Here is a 14,968-nt window from a genome sequence, read left to right as displayed (position 1 = left end):
CAAAGGCTAAGTTCAACAGGACTAGGAATGAGAAATGTAATTTATCTGACTGGCATGGGATGGATTTCTTAAGATCAGAACTAAGCTTTTAGACTGAAGGGCAGGATATCAGACCAAAAAGGAAAAGTATTTTTCTAGAATGACCACCAAGTCAGTGAAATGTTTTTATTTCAAGAGCAAAGACATAATCCTATAAGCATCCAGACCTACTTTATACAATCCAGTAACCACTAGCCTTATGTGGCTATGTACATGTAACTTTAAATCAAGTAAATTAATTAATTTAGTTCAATTAAAAATTAGCCCTTCAGTCACATTAGCCATATTTCAAGGGCTTCATAGCCATATGTGTCCAGTGATTACCATATTAGCACAAATATAGAACATTTTTCCCATCACCGCATGTTCTCTTGAAAACCACTGGTCCAAACATAAAAACAGATTTTGGTATCAGAGGATCAAAAGCCAGGCTGGCATGCAAAGTTCTTTTCTGTAAAAGTAACTGCATGAAGACAGGGAATAGCTGTACGGAGATTAGAAGGAAAACATTTGTGACCATAGAGATCACAAGTACACAGAGAGGCAGGCGGAGGGGGCAGTGCGGGGCGGAGAGCCCAATGCAGGGCTCCATCCGGATCATGACCCAAGCTGAAGGCAGAGGCTTTTACCAACTGAATCAACCAGGTTCCCCCCTTCTTAGTTTTAACGCCACAGATCTATTGTATATCTGTTGCTCTACCACGGCACTTTGCCGGGCCACAAACCATTGCAATATCTAGGATTTTCTTGCCCTCTCCTCACGAACTACTTTTTGCCCTGTTGGCCATAGCTTCTGTTTAGAATTCGTGTTCTAGAGGCATACATTTTAGGCTTCTGAAGTTCAGGTGGCATTGATCTCCAAATCTAAAAAATAGCTTTATGTTAGGAAATAATTATTTTAATATACCCCGTTGACCAGATGCACATGTCACCCTGTCATATGATTATCCTGAAGGGTGTCAAACAAGCTTATGCTAAGGTTCAGTACCAATAAAATGACTTAGAAAAATAGAACTGGGGTATACTTCCTTAACTTAATAAATAACATTGATTCAAACTAATAGTCCCTAATATTCTTTTTTTTTTTTAAAGATTTTATTTATTTATCAGAGAGAGAGGGGGAGAGAGCTAGCACAGGCAGACAGAATGGCAGGCAGAGGCAGAGGGAGAAGCAGGCTCCCCGCCGAGCAAGGAGCCCGATGCGGGACTCGATCCTAGGACGCTGGGATCATGACCTGAGCCGAAGGCAGCTGCTTAACCAACTGAGCCACCCAGGCATCCCAGTCCCTAATATTCTTAATGGACAATGACACTAGTGTGAGACGTTCTACAGGCATAGACCCTCCAAGCAAAGATGCCCAAATAACCATCATTGCTTTACATATTCTAGAAGGGCCCTGTTGATAACATCATACATAAAAGAACCAAGGCATGCTTACTGTAATGGAGAAAAGGACTTTATTATTTTCAGATCATATAATATGTGTATTACTTTCAAGAGAGTTACCAGGGAGAGGTTAGAATTAATATATTATTAATTGGCCAGATACAAAATTAATATTCAAGGTGTAGTGAAGGTATGCTGTGGGGAAGAGATGGATTTGTAAGTCCCCGAGCGAGGTCCTGCTTCCCTGAGACCACTACTGCGGGGAGGAGACTCTGGGTGAAGCAGTCATCACTGTGTTTAACCAGGAGGCAAACCTTTAACTTGAGGGGGACTTGAGGGATGAGAAGGAAAGAGCGTACATTAAACTCAGTCACCGGACATGGTGGCAGTGAGATTCACTTTGAAGTGACAGTGGTGGACGACATATCTCAGGAACTCAAAGAATCCTACTGTCAAAGACCGGATGTTCCCGTGAATTCACTCAAGGTTCTCTTTGAAGGTCAGAGGATTGCTGATAATGAGTCCAGGGGAGCTGGGAAGGGGGGAAGTTGTGATTGAAGTTTATCAGGAACAAACAGGGAGTTCATACCACAGTTTAGATATTATTTTTATTGTTTTCTTCTTTCCCCTCAATCCTCTTTTAGTTTCAAAAATAATTCTTTTGTCATGTGGTGTTCAAGATGGAATTGAAGACTGGCCCCTTCCCTCCTTAAGGCATCTGGTGGTGTGAATTCTGGTGTCCATTAGTCATTATCGTTTGTTTTCCTGGCACTGAGTTTTGGTGATGAAACCTCAGTTCCTGTCGCCCTCTCCTTTTTACAAATTACACATGTGCACAGAGGGGCCACCCTTTTCCAGGACTGTGCGTCTTCAGGCTTGTGGTAAATAACTCGCTGATGCTAGTGTTCATAATGGCTTTCCAACTGGCCCTGAAATTCTGGCTCGTGATTACTTCCCTTCTGGACATGTGGCTTTCAGTAGGAGATGAAAGTTTCTCAGAGAACTGAACTGTGGAAAAATGGTCTTTCCTTAACTTAAAGCTGCTTTTATAATTTGAGGGTCGGCCCCAAAGAACAGGAATACTGGGCTGACGTTGAGGGGCCGTAGAGATGGTGAAGATAGGGACTAACTCCAAAGATGGCTTCACTGAAGATAAACCATTTTAAGATTAAAGAAAGATTTTGTCATAAGACTCCCTGAAAACTTGTGATTTTCATAAGTAGTTAATAAAATTTTTAATGCAGAAGTGTATGCAACAGAGCACTGCTCTTTTTATTTTATTTGTACTTTTTGGCCTAGGTATAGGGGTTTTAAATGGACATTGTCTATACTAACTTTATTAAAATAAAAGTATTTGTAGAAGCAAGCAAGTGACTAAAATTGATATTCTAAAATGGTAAACGTGTTTGGTAATAACCAGCTAGAGAACATAATGGGCAAAGAGATCCCATTTGCAACAAGTCATAGAGCGGTTTATAAAATTCTTAGCAAAATCTTTAAAAAATATATAGCATTTATAGGAGAGAAAAAAACCGCACAAATTCTGACCTCTCAGGAAAATTGAGATTTAAAGCTTACATATCGACAGAGTGGGAGTGATCTTATTTCCAATGGGGAGAAAATTTGTTCTTAGTGGAAAAAAATCTAAAGCGATATACTATGTCTGTGGTATTAAAAATTCACGGGGAGGGAAGCAGTTAGGATAAAAATGTCTTAAAAGGCTCCAAAGGGGAACAGTAATGAAAACAATCTTGAGAAACACCAAATTAAGGAAAACTGTAATAGAAATGATGCTAACATTTACCCTAACACTGTAGTAATTAAGATTTGTGGTACCACTGGCATCAGTATACACATTCAAATCAAGAAAGTCTCAAATAAATAATTTATTTTCTAATAAAAGTGGCATTACAAATTGTTATCAATAAGTGGTTCTGGAAATGATCAGTCAGCTATTTGGACAAAAGCCTTAGGTTAAATCTCTCCCTCATACCATACCCAATTATATTCTAGATAGAGTAAAGAACTAAAACAATCAAAACGATGAAAACATTATATATACCTCAATGAAAATGTACATAGATATTTTCCCGATTTTAGAAAAAATTGTGAGAACAGATAAAACAGAAATTTGACCAAGTAAAAGATAAAAATATCTGTACTCAAAGAATTTCCATAAATAAAAATAGAAGGAAAGCAGTGAACTCTGAACAGTATTTGGAATAGTTTTCATGCATGATAAAGAGTTAATGTCATGGCTATTATAAAGAGCTCCCACACAATAATGAGGTTTATATGAGACTCAATTAAGTAATGGCATAACAAGCAGTTCTTTTTGTTTTTTTTTTTTAAGATTTTATTTATTTATTTCACAGAGAGAGAGATCACAAGTAGACAGAGAAGCAGGCAGAGAGAGGGAAGCAGGCTCCCTGCTGAGCAGAGAGACCCATATGGGACTCGATCCCAGGACCCTGAGATCATGACCTGAGCTGAAGGCAGTGGCTTAACCCACTGAGCCACCCAGGCACCCATAACAAGCAGTTCTTAAAGGCAAATGAATACTAAACTTATAAAGGACACGTTCATTCACCCTGATTTCAAGCAATGCTGTTGAAAATTTGAATGGAATTTTTTTTTTCTCTTGTTGGTAAATGACCAAAAGTATTTGGAATCTGGGGACTAAGGGGATAAAAAGCACTCACTTATACTGCTGGAAAAAGTGATGTCAAATATAGTGTCACTTGGGTCAGGGGGCTAGCTTTTTAAATCTGTACTTCCAGATTCAAAGTAGTGCTTCAGTATATGTACAATATTGATGTGCAAGAATAATCATTAGAATATTAATCCTAATAGTGAAAAAATTAGGAACAAATTGTGTTTAGCAATAGGAAAAGCATCAGTCATAATGTATTTGTATTATGGAATAGTAAACGGCCTTGACCAAAATTCAATAAATAGACCATCAACTCAAAAAAAAAAAAAAAAAAAGTGAACGGCCTTGAAACAGACTATTTTGGAAGGCTGATCTCATGAGCAGGAATTGCCAGGATACAATATTTGCAAATGGTAGACCATAACACTCCATTTAAAAAATTGCATGTGTACACAGAGAAGATGAGGAATGAGAGGCATGAAGTTACTAATCACAGTTATCTCCAACTGGTAGGTTTAAGGGCAATTTTTCTTTTTCTTTGTACTTTTCTATAATTTAAAATCTTTATTCAATGGCCATTTATTAATCTAGATAGATCAGATAAAAGTCAATTGCTAAGATTAAAACTACATTGCTTTGCAGGATCCAAGCTACAATTAATCTGCAATGTCAGTGGCCAGTTTAGTGACTCTGTCTTCTGGAAGTGGAATGGGTCAGCAATTGACGATGACGACTCAGTGCTGGCAGAGGAATATGTGCTGTAAGTATGCTAAAATACGTAACAGAGAAGTTTTGGTATTAAATTTCATGTCATGAAATGTATACAACCTTGATGGTTTAGTTGGATAGAGATAGTTAGTTGATAGGCCCTTGATGTTTTGCTGTCCCTGTTGAGTTTTGCTGAGCTAAACAGGACTTAGAAGATCTTCTACACTTCAGGTAAAAGTACATGTCATTGTGGTGCAAATAACAGACCACTTGGAAGGCTTTCTCTTGAATTTGGATAAATATGTTATAACATTCCAATGAAGCAACTTTCCTGAATTACCCTTCATGTTGTTCTGGGTTTTTTTTCTTTATTTTTAATGGTGTTACGTTAGTCACCATACAGTACATCATTAGTTTTTGATGTAGTGTTCCATGATTCATTGTTTGCATATAGCACCAAATGCTCCATGCAATCCATGCCCTCTTTAATACCCGTCACTGGACTAGCCCATCCCCTCACCCCCTCTCCATTCTAAAACCCTCCGTTTGTTTCCCTGGTGTCCATAGTCTCTCGTGGTTCGTCTCCCACTCCGGTTTCTCCCCCTTCATTTTTCCCTTCTCCTAATGTCCTCCATGTTATTCCTTATGTTCCACAAGTAAGTGAAACCATATGATCACTGACCTTCCCTGCTTGACTTACTTCACTCAGCATAATCCTCTCCAGTCCCATCCATGTTGATGCAAAAGTTGGGTATTCGTCCTTTCGGATGGCTGAGTAATAGTCCGTTGTGTATATGGACCACATCTTCTTTATCCATTCGTCTGTTGAAGGGCATCTCGGCTCTTTCCATAGTCTGGTTACTGTGGACATTGCTTCTGTGAACACTGGGGTGCATATGGCCCTTCTTTTCACTACACCTTTATCTTTGGGGGTAAATACCCAGTAGTGCAATTGCCAGGTCATAGGGTAGTTCTATTTTTAGTTTTTTAAAAAAATATTTTATTTATTTATTTGACAGAGATCACAAGTAGGCAGAGAGGCAGGCAGAGAGAGAGAGAGAGAGAGAGAGGAGGAAGCAGGCTCCCTGCTGAGCAGATAGCCTGATGTGGAGCTCAATCCCAGGACCCTGGGACCATGACTAGAGCCACCGGCAAAGACCTTTAACCCACTGAGCCACCTAGGCACTCCTATTTTTAATTTTTTGAGGAAATTCCATGCTGTTTTCCAAAGTGGCTGCACCAATTTGCATTCCCACCAACAGTGTAAGAGGGTTCCCCTTTCTCCACATCCTCTCCAACATTTGTTGTTTCTTGCCTTGTTGAGTTTATATTCTGGTTTTTTAAAAAGTTTAGGAAGGACTCGTTAAGTGAGACCAAGAATCAGGGGCTCCACGTCTCAAGTCTCTAGTGGCTTTCTGTTTCCTCTCTAGGGATCAACTCCCGACTCCTTAGCATTCTCCTTGGTCATCTGCTCCAGGCTCCTCGTCTCATGCATTCTTCTCTGTGCCCTCATGGTGACTAGAATGCACATCCATCTTTTTCTTCTTGGAAGCTGGTAATTTTACTTTGATCTCTGCTTCTAAGTCTTTTACAGACAGTGGTCTTTGCGCTATAAAATCTCAGATCAGTATTGCTAACAGCCTGATGATTATTATTCCTGTGCATAGGGCTGGTGATAATTTCTGCTGCAATTCATGTGGTGAATAAAGAGATAAACCATGTATATGTGTCTCAGTTATAGTTTTCCCTAAACAACTTCATTTATTCTCTCTCTTTTGAACAGAGTGAAAAATCCTTCAGAAAGGGGAAAGGATACAGTCATCACCATTCTTAATATTTCAGAAGTGGAAAGTAGGTTTTATCTATATCCATTTACTTGTATAGCCAAGAATACAGATGGCCTAAGTTCAGCATATATCCAATTAATACATCCAGGTAAACAACAGAATATTTGAAATGCAGTTTTGGTTTTCTGTTGCAAGAGTCTATGACCTTGAGGTTTGCAGTGCTGTTTCCTCTGCCTGGAATGCTTTTGGAGTCCTCTTAACCTGGCAAACTTCTATTCTTTCACTTGTCAGCTGTACCATTTCTTCTCCTAGAAGCTTTCTGTCCTCTTGCCTGCCCTTAACAAGCTCTCTGACCAAACAGACAAGGTTAGTGCCTCTGTTATATACTTTCAGAGAACCCTATGCCCCTGTCACAGTATCTGTCATACTTAGCTTATTGATTTAAATTCTGTAATGGTGCTGACCAGTTATCGTAATAGTCATTCTATTTCCAGAGCTAGTAGTGACTAAAATCTGGCATATCATAGGTATTTAATGAACATTTTAAGTAAATGACAGCATAATAGACAGGGGAAGCCTAAATATCCACTTTCCAGAGAGGATGTCAGAAGTTACTGGTTTTTTTTCAATTATATAATCAAACACAATATTAAAAATATTTGTGAAATATTTTGATTATTTGTAGTTGGATTAAATATAGGGTATTTATGAATATGTACATGGGAGAAAATTTAAAAACCTATAGACAAACTATTAGAATTAGAAATGAATTTAACAAGATCACTAGTGCCTCTCTACATGTAAACACATATATGTACATACATACAGTATTTCTATGTAGTCAGTAAATACTAACAACAAATAGAAATTAAACTTAAAATATTAAATTTATAATAGTATCAAAAATTATCAAATACTTAGGATGAGTCTGACAAATGCTATTTATTTATTTATTTATTTTAAGAGATTATTTATTTATTTATTTGACAGAGAGAGAGATGACAAGCAGGCAGAGAGGCAGGCAGAGAGGGAGAGGAGGAAGCAGGCTCCTGGCTGAGTAGAGAGCCCGATGCGGGGCTCCATCCTAGGATCATGGGATTGTGACCTGAGCCGAATGCAGCAGCTTAACCCACTGAGCCACCCAGGTGCCCCTGACAAATGCTATTTAAAACCTCTGTGATACAAACTAAAAAAAGTCATTGAGATAAATTAGAAAAGACCTAAATAGGTAGAAGGATATACAATGTTCATGGATTGAAAGACTTTGTATTATAAAGATATCAGTTCTCTCCAAATGAATCTATAGATTCAAAAAAAATTCCAATCAAAATTCCAACAGTATTTGTGCAAGTTTGGGTATGTGTTTATGTGGATGTGCTGTTGTGGGCAGGTTTATTTTTAAAGTCATATGGAACTGTTAAGGGGCAAGAATAATCAAGGTGGTATTGAATAAAAATAGCAAATCTGGAAGATTTACACTACAGGTATCATGATTTTGTGTGAAACTACCATAATTAAGGCTATTAGTGTGAACTATCCATTGGGCCAATTGGATATTGGTCTGAAAAATGGTATATATCTTGGTTCCTATTTCATATTTAAATCAGCTGCAGATGGATCAAAGACCAGATTGGGAAATTAAAATAATAGAGCTTTTAGACTCTCTCTTCTGGATGCCTACATGAGCCCTGACATTTAGAAGGCACTTTTTTCGTCTTTCTTCTCTACACCATACCCCCTTACTTTCCTTCACCTTGCTACTCTGCCTCTCCTCCACTGTAATCATTGGAGGGAATGAAGCTAGAAGAATGTGGAAGAGTGACACATTCTGTTTGGCATTCCTAAGCCCCTTCTTTCCTTTCCCCTAGACTTCAGCTTTCCTCACCTGATTCTTATAGCTCCAGAAACTTCTGTAGGGTTTTGAGTGACTTTGACTTGTTTTACTCTGAAGTGCTCTACCCTATGCGCTTTGGCACTTTTTCTGTGTTATTGTATATAGTGGACCCTTGACTAACATGGGAGTCAGGAGCACCAGCACTTCTATCCCAGTCAAAAATTCGAGTATAACTTCGAGTCCCCAAAACTTTACTGCTGATAGCTTGCTCATGACCCAATAAACAGTTAATATATATTTTGTATGTTATGTGTATTATATACTGTGTTCTTACTATATGGTAAGCTAGAAAAAAGAAAATGTTATTAAGAAATCATAATTTATAGTAACTGTATTGTAAAAAAAAAAAAAAAGTAACTGTATTGTAAAAAAGACCCATGCATTTCAAACCTGTACTGTTCAAGGGTCAACTGTATTGTAAAATTTAGGTGGAAGTTTAATACAGTGCACCTCAGTTTTATAAAGTATCAATTCTAGATGGCTTTGTACATTAGTATGTTTTATTAAGTGATAATAATGAATACGTTAATATTATCTGGGATTTGGGATGGCAGAACAGTCCCAAAAATGGTTTCTCTGAGATGATAATATTTAATTTGGTATGTCCAAATTTTTAATTCTTTTGGTTCTAATATCTTTTTTTCCTCTTCTCTGCTATAGTGCCTGATTTCAGGAAGCACACGATTGGTGTATTTGTCATGTTAACAGTAATAATTACATGCTCTGTTTTCATCTACAAAATCTTCAAGGTTGACATTGTGCTTTGGTACCGGGATTCTTGCTATGTTTTTCTCCCCCCAAAAGGTATGATTTTGTATTCTGGGCAACTTTTCCTTGTTGGAGAGAGGGGGTAGTTAAGAGATAACAGAAGATAAATGAGAAACTTTTTACTTAAATTTTAAAATGAAAAGTGGCATATACAAGCAAGCATAGTAGTTACTCTTATACATCATTATTGTTTGGGGACTGAACAGGCTGAATAGCATTGCTTTGCAAGTTCCTGCTTTCGTGTTCCTCACAGAGGGATAAACATGCATTTCAGAGCATTTGTTTGCTGGTCCAGTTTAGTAATGTTGAGGGTTGGCCCCTTGCTGGGTAGGACATAGATGTCCCCACGATCTGCCTTCAGAGGAAAGAAACGATGATTTTCATGCATCAGGGAAGCTCTCGCTTTCTCTTTTGTTTAAACCTTGCAAAAAAAAAATTAATACTACAATACTACATAAAAGAAAGAATGGATAGAATTCAAGGCTAAGACACAGGAAAGAAGATAAGACCAGGTTGCTAAGGATAGTTCCCCGGCCAAGAGGAAAAGAATCTCTGCCCATGAGGAGGCCATTCAGTAATAAAGAATACATTCAGAGTGAGACACAATAAAATAGAGACTTGTAGGAGAGTACCACTTTAAAAAGTTACTGTATTTTTGGTACAGCTGCTTCATTCATACGCTCACACACGCACAAATTAATAATTCATTCTGAACTGCATGTTGGGAAGACTGATGTTACCAATTCTTTCCTTTTTTTGGATCTAAATATTTCACATTTTCTCCTCTAGCTTCAGATGGAAAGATCTATGATGCTTACATACTATATCCAAAGACTCTTGGGGAAGGGTCCACCTGTCCCTCGGATATTTTTGTGTTTAAAGTCTTGCCTGAGGTCTTAGAAGAACAGTATGGATATAAACTGTTCATTTATGGAAGGGATGCATATGTTGGGGAAGGTGAGTGTGTCGTGGAAAAGAGTAAAAGTCTTCGTTGTAAAAATAATCAAGAAATTAAAAATCGAGCTTTCCTATGACCCTGCAATTGCACTCCTGGGTATTTACCCAAAAGTTACAGATGTAGTGAAAAGAAGGGCCATCTGTACCCCAATGTTTATAGCAGCAATGGCCATGGTCTCCAAACGGTGGAAAGAACAAGATGCCCTTCAGCAGACTAATGGATAAGGAAGATGTGGTCTATATACACTATGGAGTATTATGCCTCTTTCAGAAAGGATGAATACCCAACTTTTGTAGCAACATGGATGGGACTGGAAGAGATTATGCTGAGTGAAATAAGTCAAGCAGAGAGAGTGAATTATCACATGGTTTCACGTATTTGTGGAGCATAACAAATATCACGGAGGACAAGGGGAGACAGAGAGGAATAGGGAGTTGGGGGAAATTGGAAGGGGAGGTGAGCCATGAGAAACTATGGACTCTGAAAAACAACCTGAGGGTTTTGAAGGGGTGGGGGTGGGGTGGGAGGTTGGGGGAGCCTGGTGGTGGGTATTATGGAGGGCATGTATTGCATGGAGCACTGGGTGTGGTGCAAAAACAATGAATACTGTTACGCTGAAAAGAAATTTAAAAATAATAATAATAATAATTGCTAAAGTTAGGTTTCGTCTTTCTAGAAGGACCACGGTGTAGGTACACAGATTTGGCCGTTTTAAGAACCTCCTTGGTGGTGTGTGATGGCGATTTTCACATCTATTAAATGCAAAATACTTACTTTTCTCATATTTTGCTGGTAGAGTAATTAACTAAGTTTATTTAGTTTTGGAAAACTTCACAACTCGTTAGATCCAATAGTTACTTTCCACCTGAGACAGCAACACAGGAGGGGAAGAAATCAAATGGTTTAAGGTTTTAATATTTCTACCAGAAATAGATTGAGTCCTAAATGAAATATTCAGCTTTTGTGGGTCAGGTTTTGAGCTGGTCTATAAAATCAGAAACTTCTTTCATCTTAATTAAGATGAGAAAAAAGAGGGGGCATCTGGGTGGTTAAGCAGCTGCCTTCAGCTCAGGTCATGATCCCAGGGTCCTTGGATAGAGTCCCAAAGAGGCTCCCTGCTTAACGGGGGGTCTGCTTCTCCCTCTGCCCCTCCCATGCTCATGCTCTCTCTTTCTTTCTCATATAAGTAAATCTTAAAAAAAAAATAAAGGATGGGATAAAAGAGCATTAGAAGACAAAAGGGATGGGGTGGGAAAAACCTTGTGGGGTTTTGGTTTGGGAGAGAATGATTATTAATTGAAATTTTACTCACTCTTACTGTGCTTCATGTTTTTAGACATTGTTGACGTCACTAATGAAAACATAAGGAAAAGCAGAAGACTGATTGTCATTTTGGTCCCAGAAGCAACAGGATTGGGTTGCCTGGGGAATTCATCTGAAGAGCAGATAGCCATGTACAATGCCTTTGTTCAGGATGGAATTAAAGTTGTCCTGCTCGAACTGGAGAAAATCCAAGACTATGAAAAAATGCCAGAAACCATTAAATTCATCAGGCAGAAACATGGGGCTATACGCTGGTCAGGGGACTTTAGAGAGGGGTCATGGTCTGCAAAGACAAGGTTCTGGAAGAATGTCAGATACAATATGCCAGTCCAGCCGCAACCCCCTTCATCCAAACCCCAGTTTCTCTCCTGGGCCACAAGGCCAGACTCTAAGAAAACACTGCAGAAGGAGGTGCAGGTGCCTCTCGGGTAGCAGGGGAGAAGCTTGGCCCAGAGTTCCTTGGGTGACTCCCGTCTTCAGGCATTGTAGGCTGGGCTATGCCCGCACTGACTGTACAGTCATAAAATGCACCTGTGGTGTCCCTTATCCCTGAGGTCATCTGGAATCAAATCGTTAAGGGAACAGAATGTGGTGGTGATAGCAGGTCAGCCCAATTCAGAACTGAGGGCTAGGAAATCCTTTTAGAAAGCAACAGATGCCCTGCCTGAGTGTTTGGACTGCTAACAGGCACCAGGACCGCAAATGAGAGGGAAGAACTAGCAGGAAATATTTAGCATCTATAAACGGTTTTATGAAGTTGTCTACAGTCCAAGGGTGGGGCCGTGGCCCAGTCTGGGTACTGCCTGGTTCCTTGCCCCAGCCCCCCCCCCACTGGCTTTCCTTGGCAAAATGAGACTGGTATTTCACAGACAAGGGTAGGAGAACTTTCCACTTGCTTCGCACTTTTCCATATGCATCGACAGCCAGCTCTCCTTTTCCAAAGACCGCATTTCATTTTACAGACCTTTATAACTCTCATTTTGGTGAAAAGAGGGATTCTTCAGGATTGCATGTTTTTGAAATAACTTTAGCTTTGTGCTGGAGAGAGAGACTGTAAAGCAGGAATTGCCGAGACCTGATCCAGCTCTGCATGCTTCCCTCGCTGGAATGACCATTCTGTTCTACCCTCCTCTTCTGCGTTCCACTGGACTCATCGCTTCTTTGGAAGGACAGCTTCCAAGTCACTTCCTCCTCCTCTCTGCCACACTCCAGGCCCACAGATTGATTAGGTGTCCTGCATGAAGTGCTGCTCTACTAAAAGCTCTCCTGCTCTTACTAAAAGCCCTCTGCGGGGCTGCTCCTGGTTGAGGAGCCAACGCCCTATTTCCCCGGTCTGTCTGCATGGCTGTTCCCATCCCCGTCCTGCTGTGTGAATTCCCAAGTCAGCCTTGTGTGCCTTCACGCCCACCACTCCTGCTCCCTCATATCTGCTTCTCCTCCTGTCTCCTCTGACCAGAATGCCTTCTCGAATTTTCTCCAGCGGACCAAAGTTTTATGAAATTTGAAATTTACTCCAGCTCTCTTTCTTTAAGAGATTTCCCTAGGAAACTGCCCTAGGACACCAGCTCTCTCCTCTGAGTCTGGTAGCACTTAGTCTGTTGGCTGTCACTTTATGAGAAGGCATTCTGTCTCCAGCCGGAAACTCTGCTCTTGGCTCGGGAGGCTGTGGGTGTCTCTCCTCGTCTGGGTGCCTTCCAAGTAATTTGCCTACTTGACGTAGATTTGGGTAGGGCTTTCTTATTGAAAAATGCCCACAGATGATCAGATTTAAGTTTCATAATCATCCTAATGTTATAGAGAGAGCAAGTGACCTATTTTTAAACAAAATACATTCTTAGTGCTGTCGGACCTAGGGCTCACAACGGTGTTGCTGGCTTTGAGTGTAGTAGTGTCTTGAACACTTGACTTCAGGTCAATAAATGTCCCTTTCAGTCCTACCCCTAGCTCTTTTGTGAGAAGAAATGATTGTTTTCCAGGATGGTGGCTGAGTCTAGGAAGGCTTGCATTTAAGAAACCAAATTCTAAACTTCTGAGTGTTGGAATTGATGAAAATTCTGGTTAGGTTTTCTGAAAACTATTTCTGCTTTCATATATTCTTTCCTGAAAGGTAAATATTTCTTAGTGAATTAAAAGTGAAAGCAAGTTAGATTTTTGGTATAGGCAACTATTTTTTAGAACTTGATGGTACTCCTTAGAGAAACCCCTGAAAACTGAAAAGCCAAGTTCACATGCCACTTGCCCCATTTTAAAGGTTGATGGACATGGACAGGCCTTCTGTTTTTTTATTTTTAATGTTCATTGTTACAATTGAACGCAAACTGGCGCAGTGTATCCCCGTCCCCCACAGTGGTCAGAGCTAGACAGAAACAGAGCTGAATGCTCTGCCTCTTCACTTTCCCCCTGCTTTCTCTTGGATCTGAGCTGGCAGCCTCGAGTAATAACACGGCTTTGGAACTGCTGTTTCCAAAAAAATAGCCTTATTTTTATTTGGCAGCACACACAGGGCTGGGGTTTGGGGCTGTCCTTCCAAAAGGCCTATCAGCTACTTAAAACCTAGGTTGCTGATGATTTTTAGTCTGTCATCTATAAAATACACTTGTGTGTGTTGCACCAAGGAAGCCAATTCTGAAACCTAGACTTAGCAGCAAAGTTGGCGAGAAAAATAAGGAGCGGGGAGACCGACCAAGAATTACCAGTGGCATTGCACCTGGAGTTCAGGGAGGGACAAGAATCAAGGGATGTGCCTGGGACCAGGAGGAGCCCTGACAGGAAAGCGCATGTCACCCATGTCACTCCCATTTCCCAGGGGAGGATTCCGGAGGAAGGAGCAACACTCTTAGTACTCTGGGAACTTCCTTTGTTTTATTGTTTTCCCCAAAAACCTCTTCTAAGCTCTTCCTTTCAGGCCTTCCTCATTAATTCGATTTTACTGCATTATCTGATGGTGGTAAGCCTAAGTGTTTGAAGGGAAGTTTGCCAAGAAAGCCTTTCGCCAGTAGTGAAAACTGGCTTAGCAGAATTTGTATTTTCCTTCTCCTACCGCCTCTTTGTGTATTTGTGATAAAAGTTATTGAGCCATTTTTTCCAGTGGTATTTTTGATAAATTATATTTTTACTGGTTAATAATGAAGGGTTTTTAGAAATGTCTTTATATGATTATGAGCAGATACCAAGTATTTTTATACAGTAAAACACCTGATTCATGTACAGCATGTATCACTGGTCAATGGATTGAATTTCCAATAAAATTGGCAAAACCTGGTATTGAATATTCTCATGAAAATCTGTTTCTGCATGGCCATGTCCTGGGCTTACTGGGCACACTCCCCTGGTGCCTGGGGTATTTGGAGGCCATTAGCCAGCCACTGAGCCCTGAATCCCATCTGTAGCTTCAGGGCCAGTCTACCTGTCTGCTTGCTTCTAAAATGGATTAATTATTTGCTGTTTACTA

General features: G+C 39.9%; 1 protein-coding gene and 1 pseudogene across 5 annotated transcripts in view; both read left to right on the top strand.

Annotated features, from left to right (window-relative positions):
- The window catches only part of IL1R1 (interleukin 1 receptor type 1), a 73,284-nt gene extending 58,503 nt beyond the window's left edge, over positions 1-14,781 (top strand). For 4 of the 5 annotated variants that reach the window (XM_004753055.3, XM_004753056.3, XM_045077633.1 and 1 more), the window contains 5 exons: positions 4,722-4,839; positions 6,571-6,722; positions 9,129-9,272; positions 10,026-10,193; positions 11,531-14,781. In XM_004753055.3, the coding sequence (XP_004753112.1) occupies positions 4,722-4,839; positions 6,571-6,722; positions 9,129-9,272; positions 10,026-10,193; positions 11,531-11,949 (1,001 nt within the window). In that variant the 3' untranslated portion in view covers positions 11,950-14,781. Of the gene's footprint in view, positions 1-4,721; positions 4,840-6,217; positions 6,362-6,570; positions 6,723-9,128; positions 9,273-10,025; positions 10,194-11,530 lie in introns of those variants that run through there. The other variant, XM_045077634.1, reaches the window with a different exon arrangement.
- On the top strand, positions 507-3,824 carry LOC123391393 (annotated as a pseudogene).
- Positions 14,782-14,968: the final 187 nt, after the last annotated feature.

The sequence above is a fragment of the Mustela putorius genome, unplaced genomic scaffold, assembly GCF_011764305.1.
Source record: "Mustela putorius furo isolate JIRA1106 unplaced genomic scaffold, ASM1176430v1.1 tig00000224_pilon_pilon_pilon, whole genome shotgun sequence".
NCBI classification, from domain to species: domain Eukaryota; kingdom Metazoa; phylum Chordata; class Mammalia; order Carnivora; family Mustelidae; genus Mustela; species Mustela putorius.
Note: the sequence above shows the minus strand (reverse complement) of the source record. Positions and strands in the feature narration are given on the sequence as shown.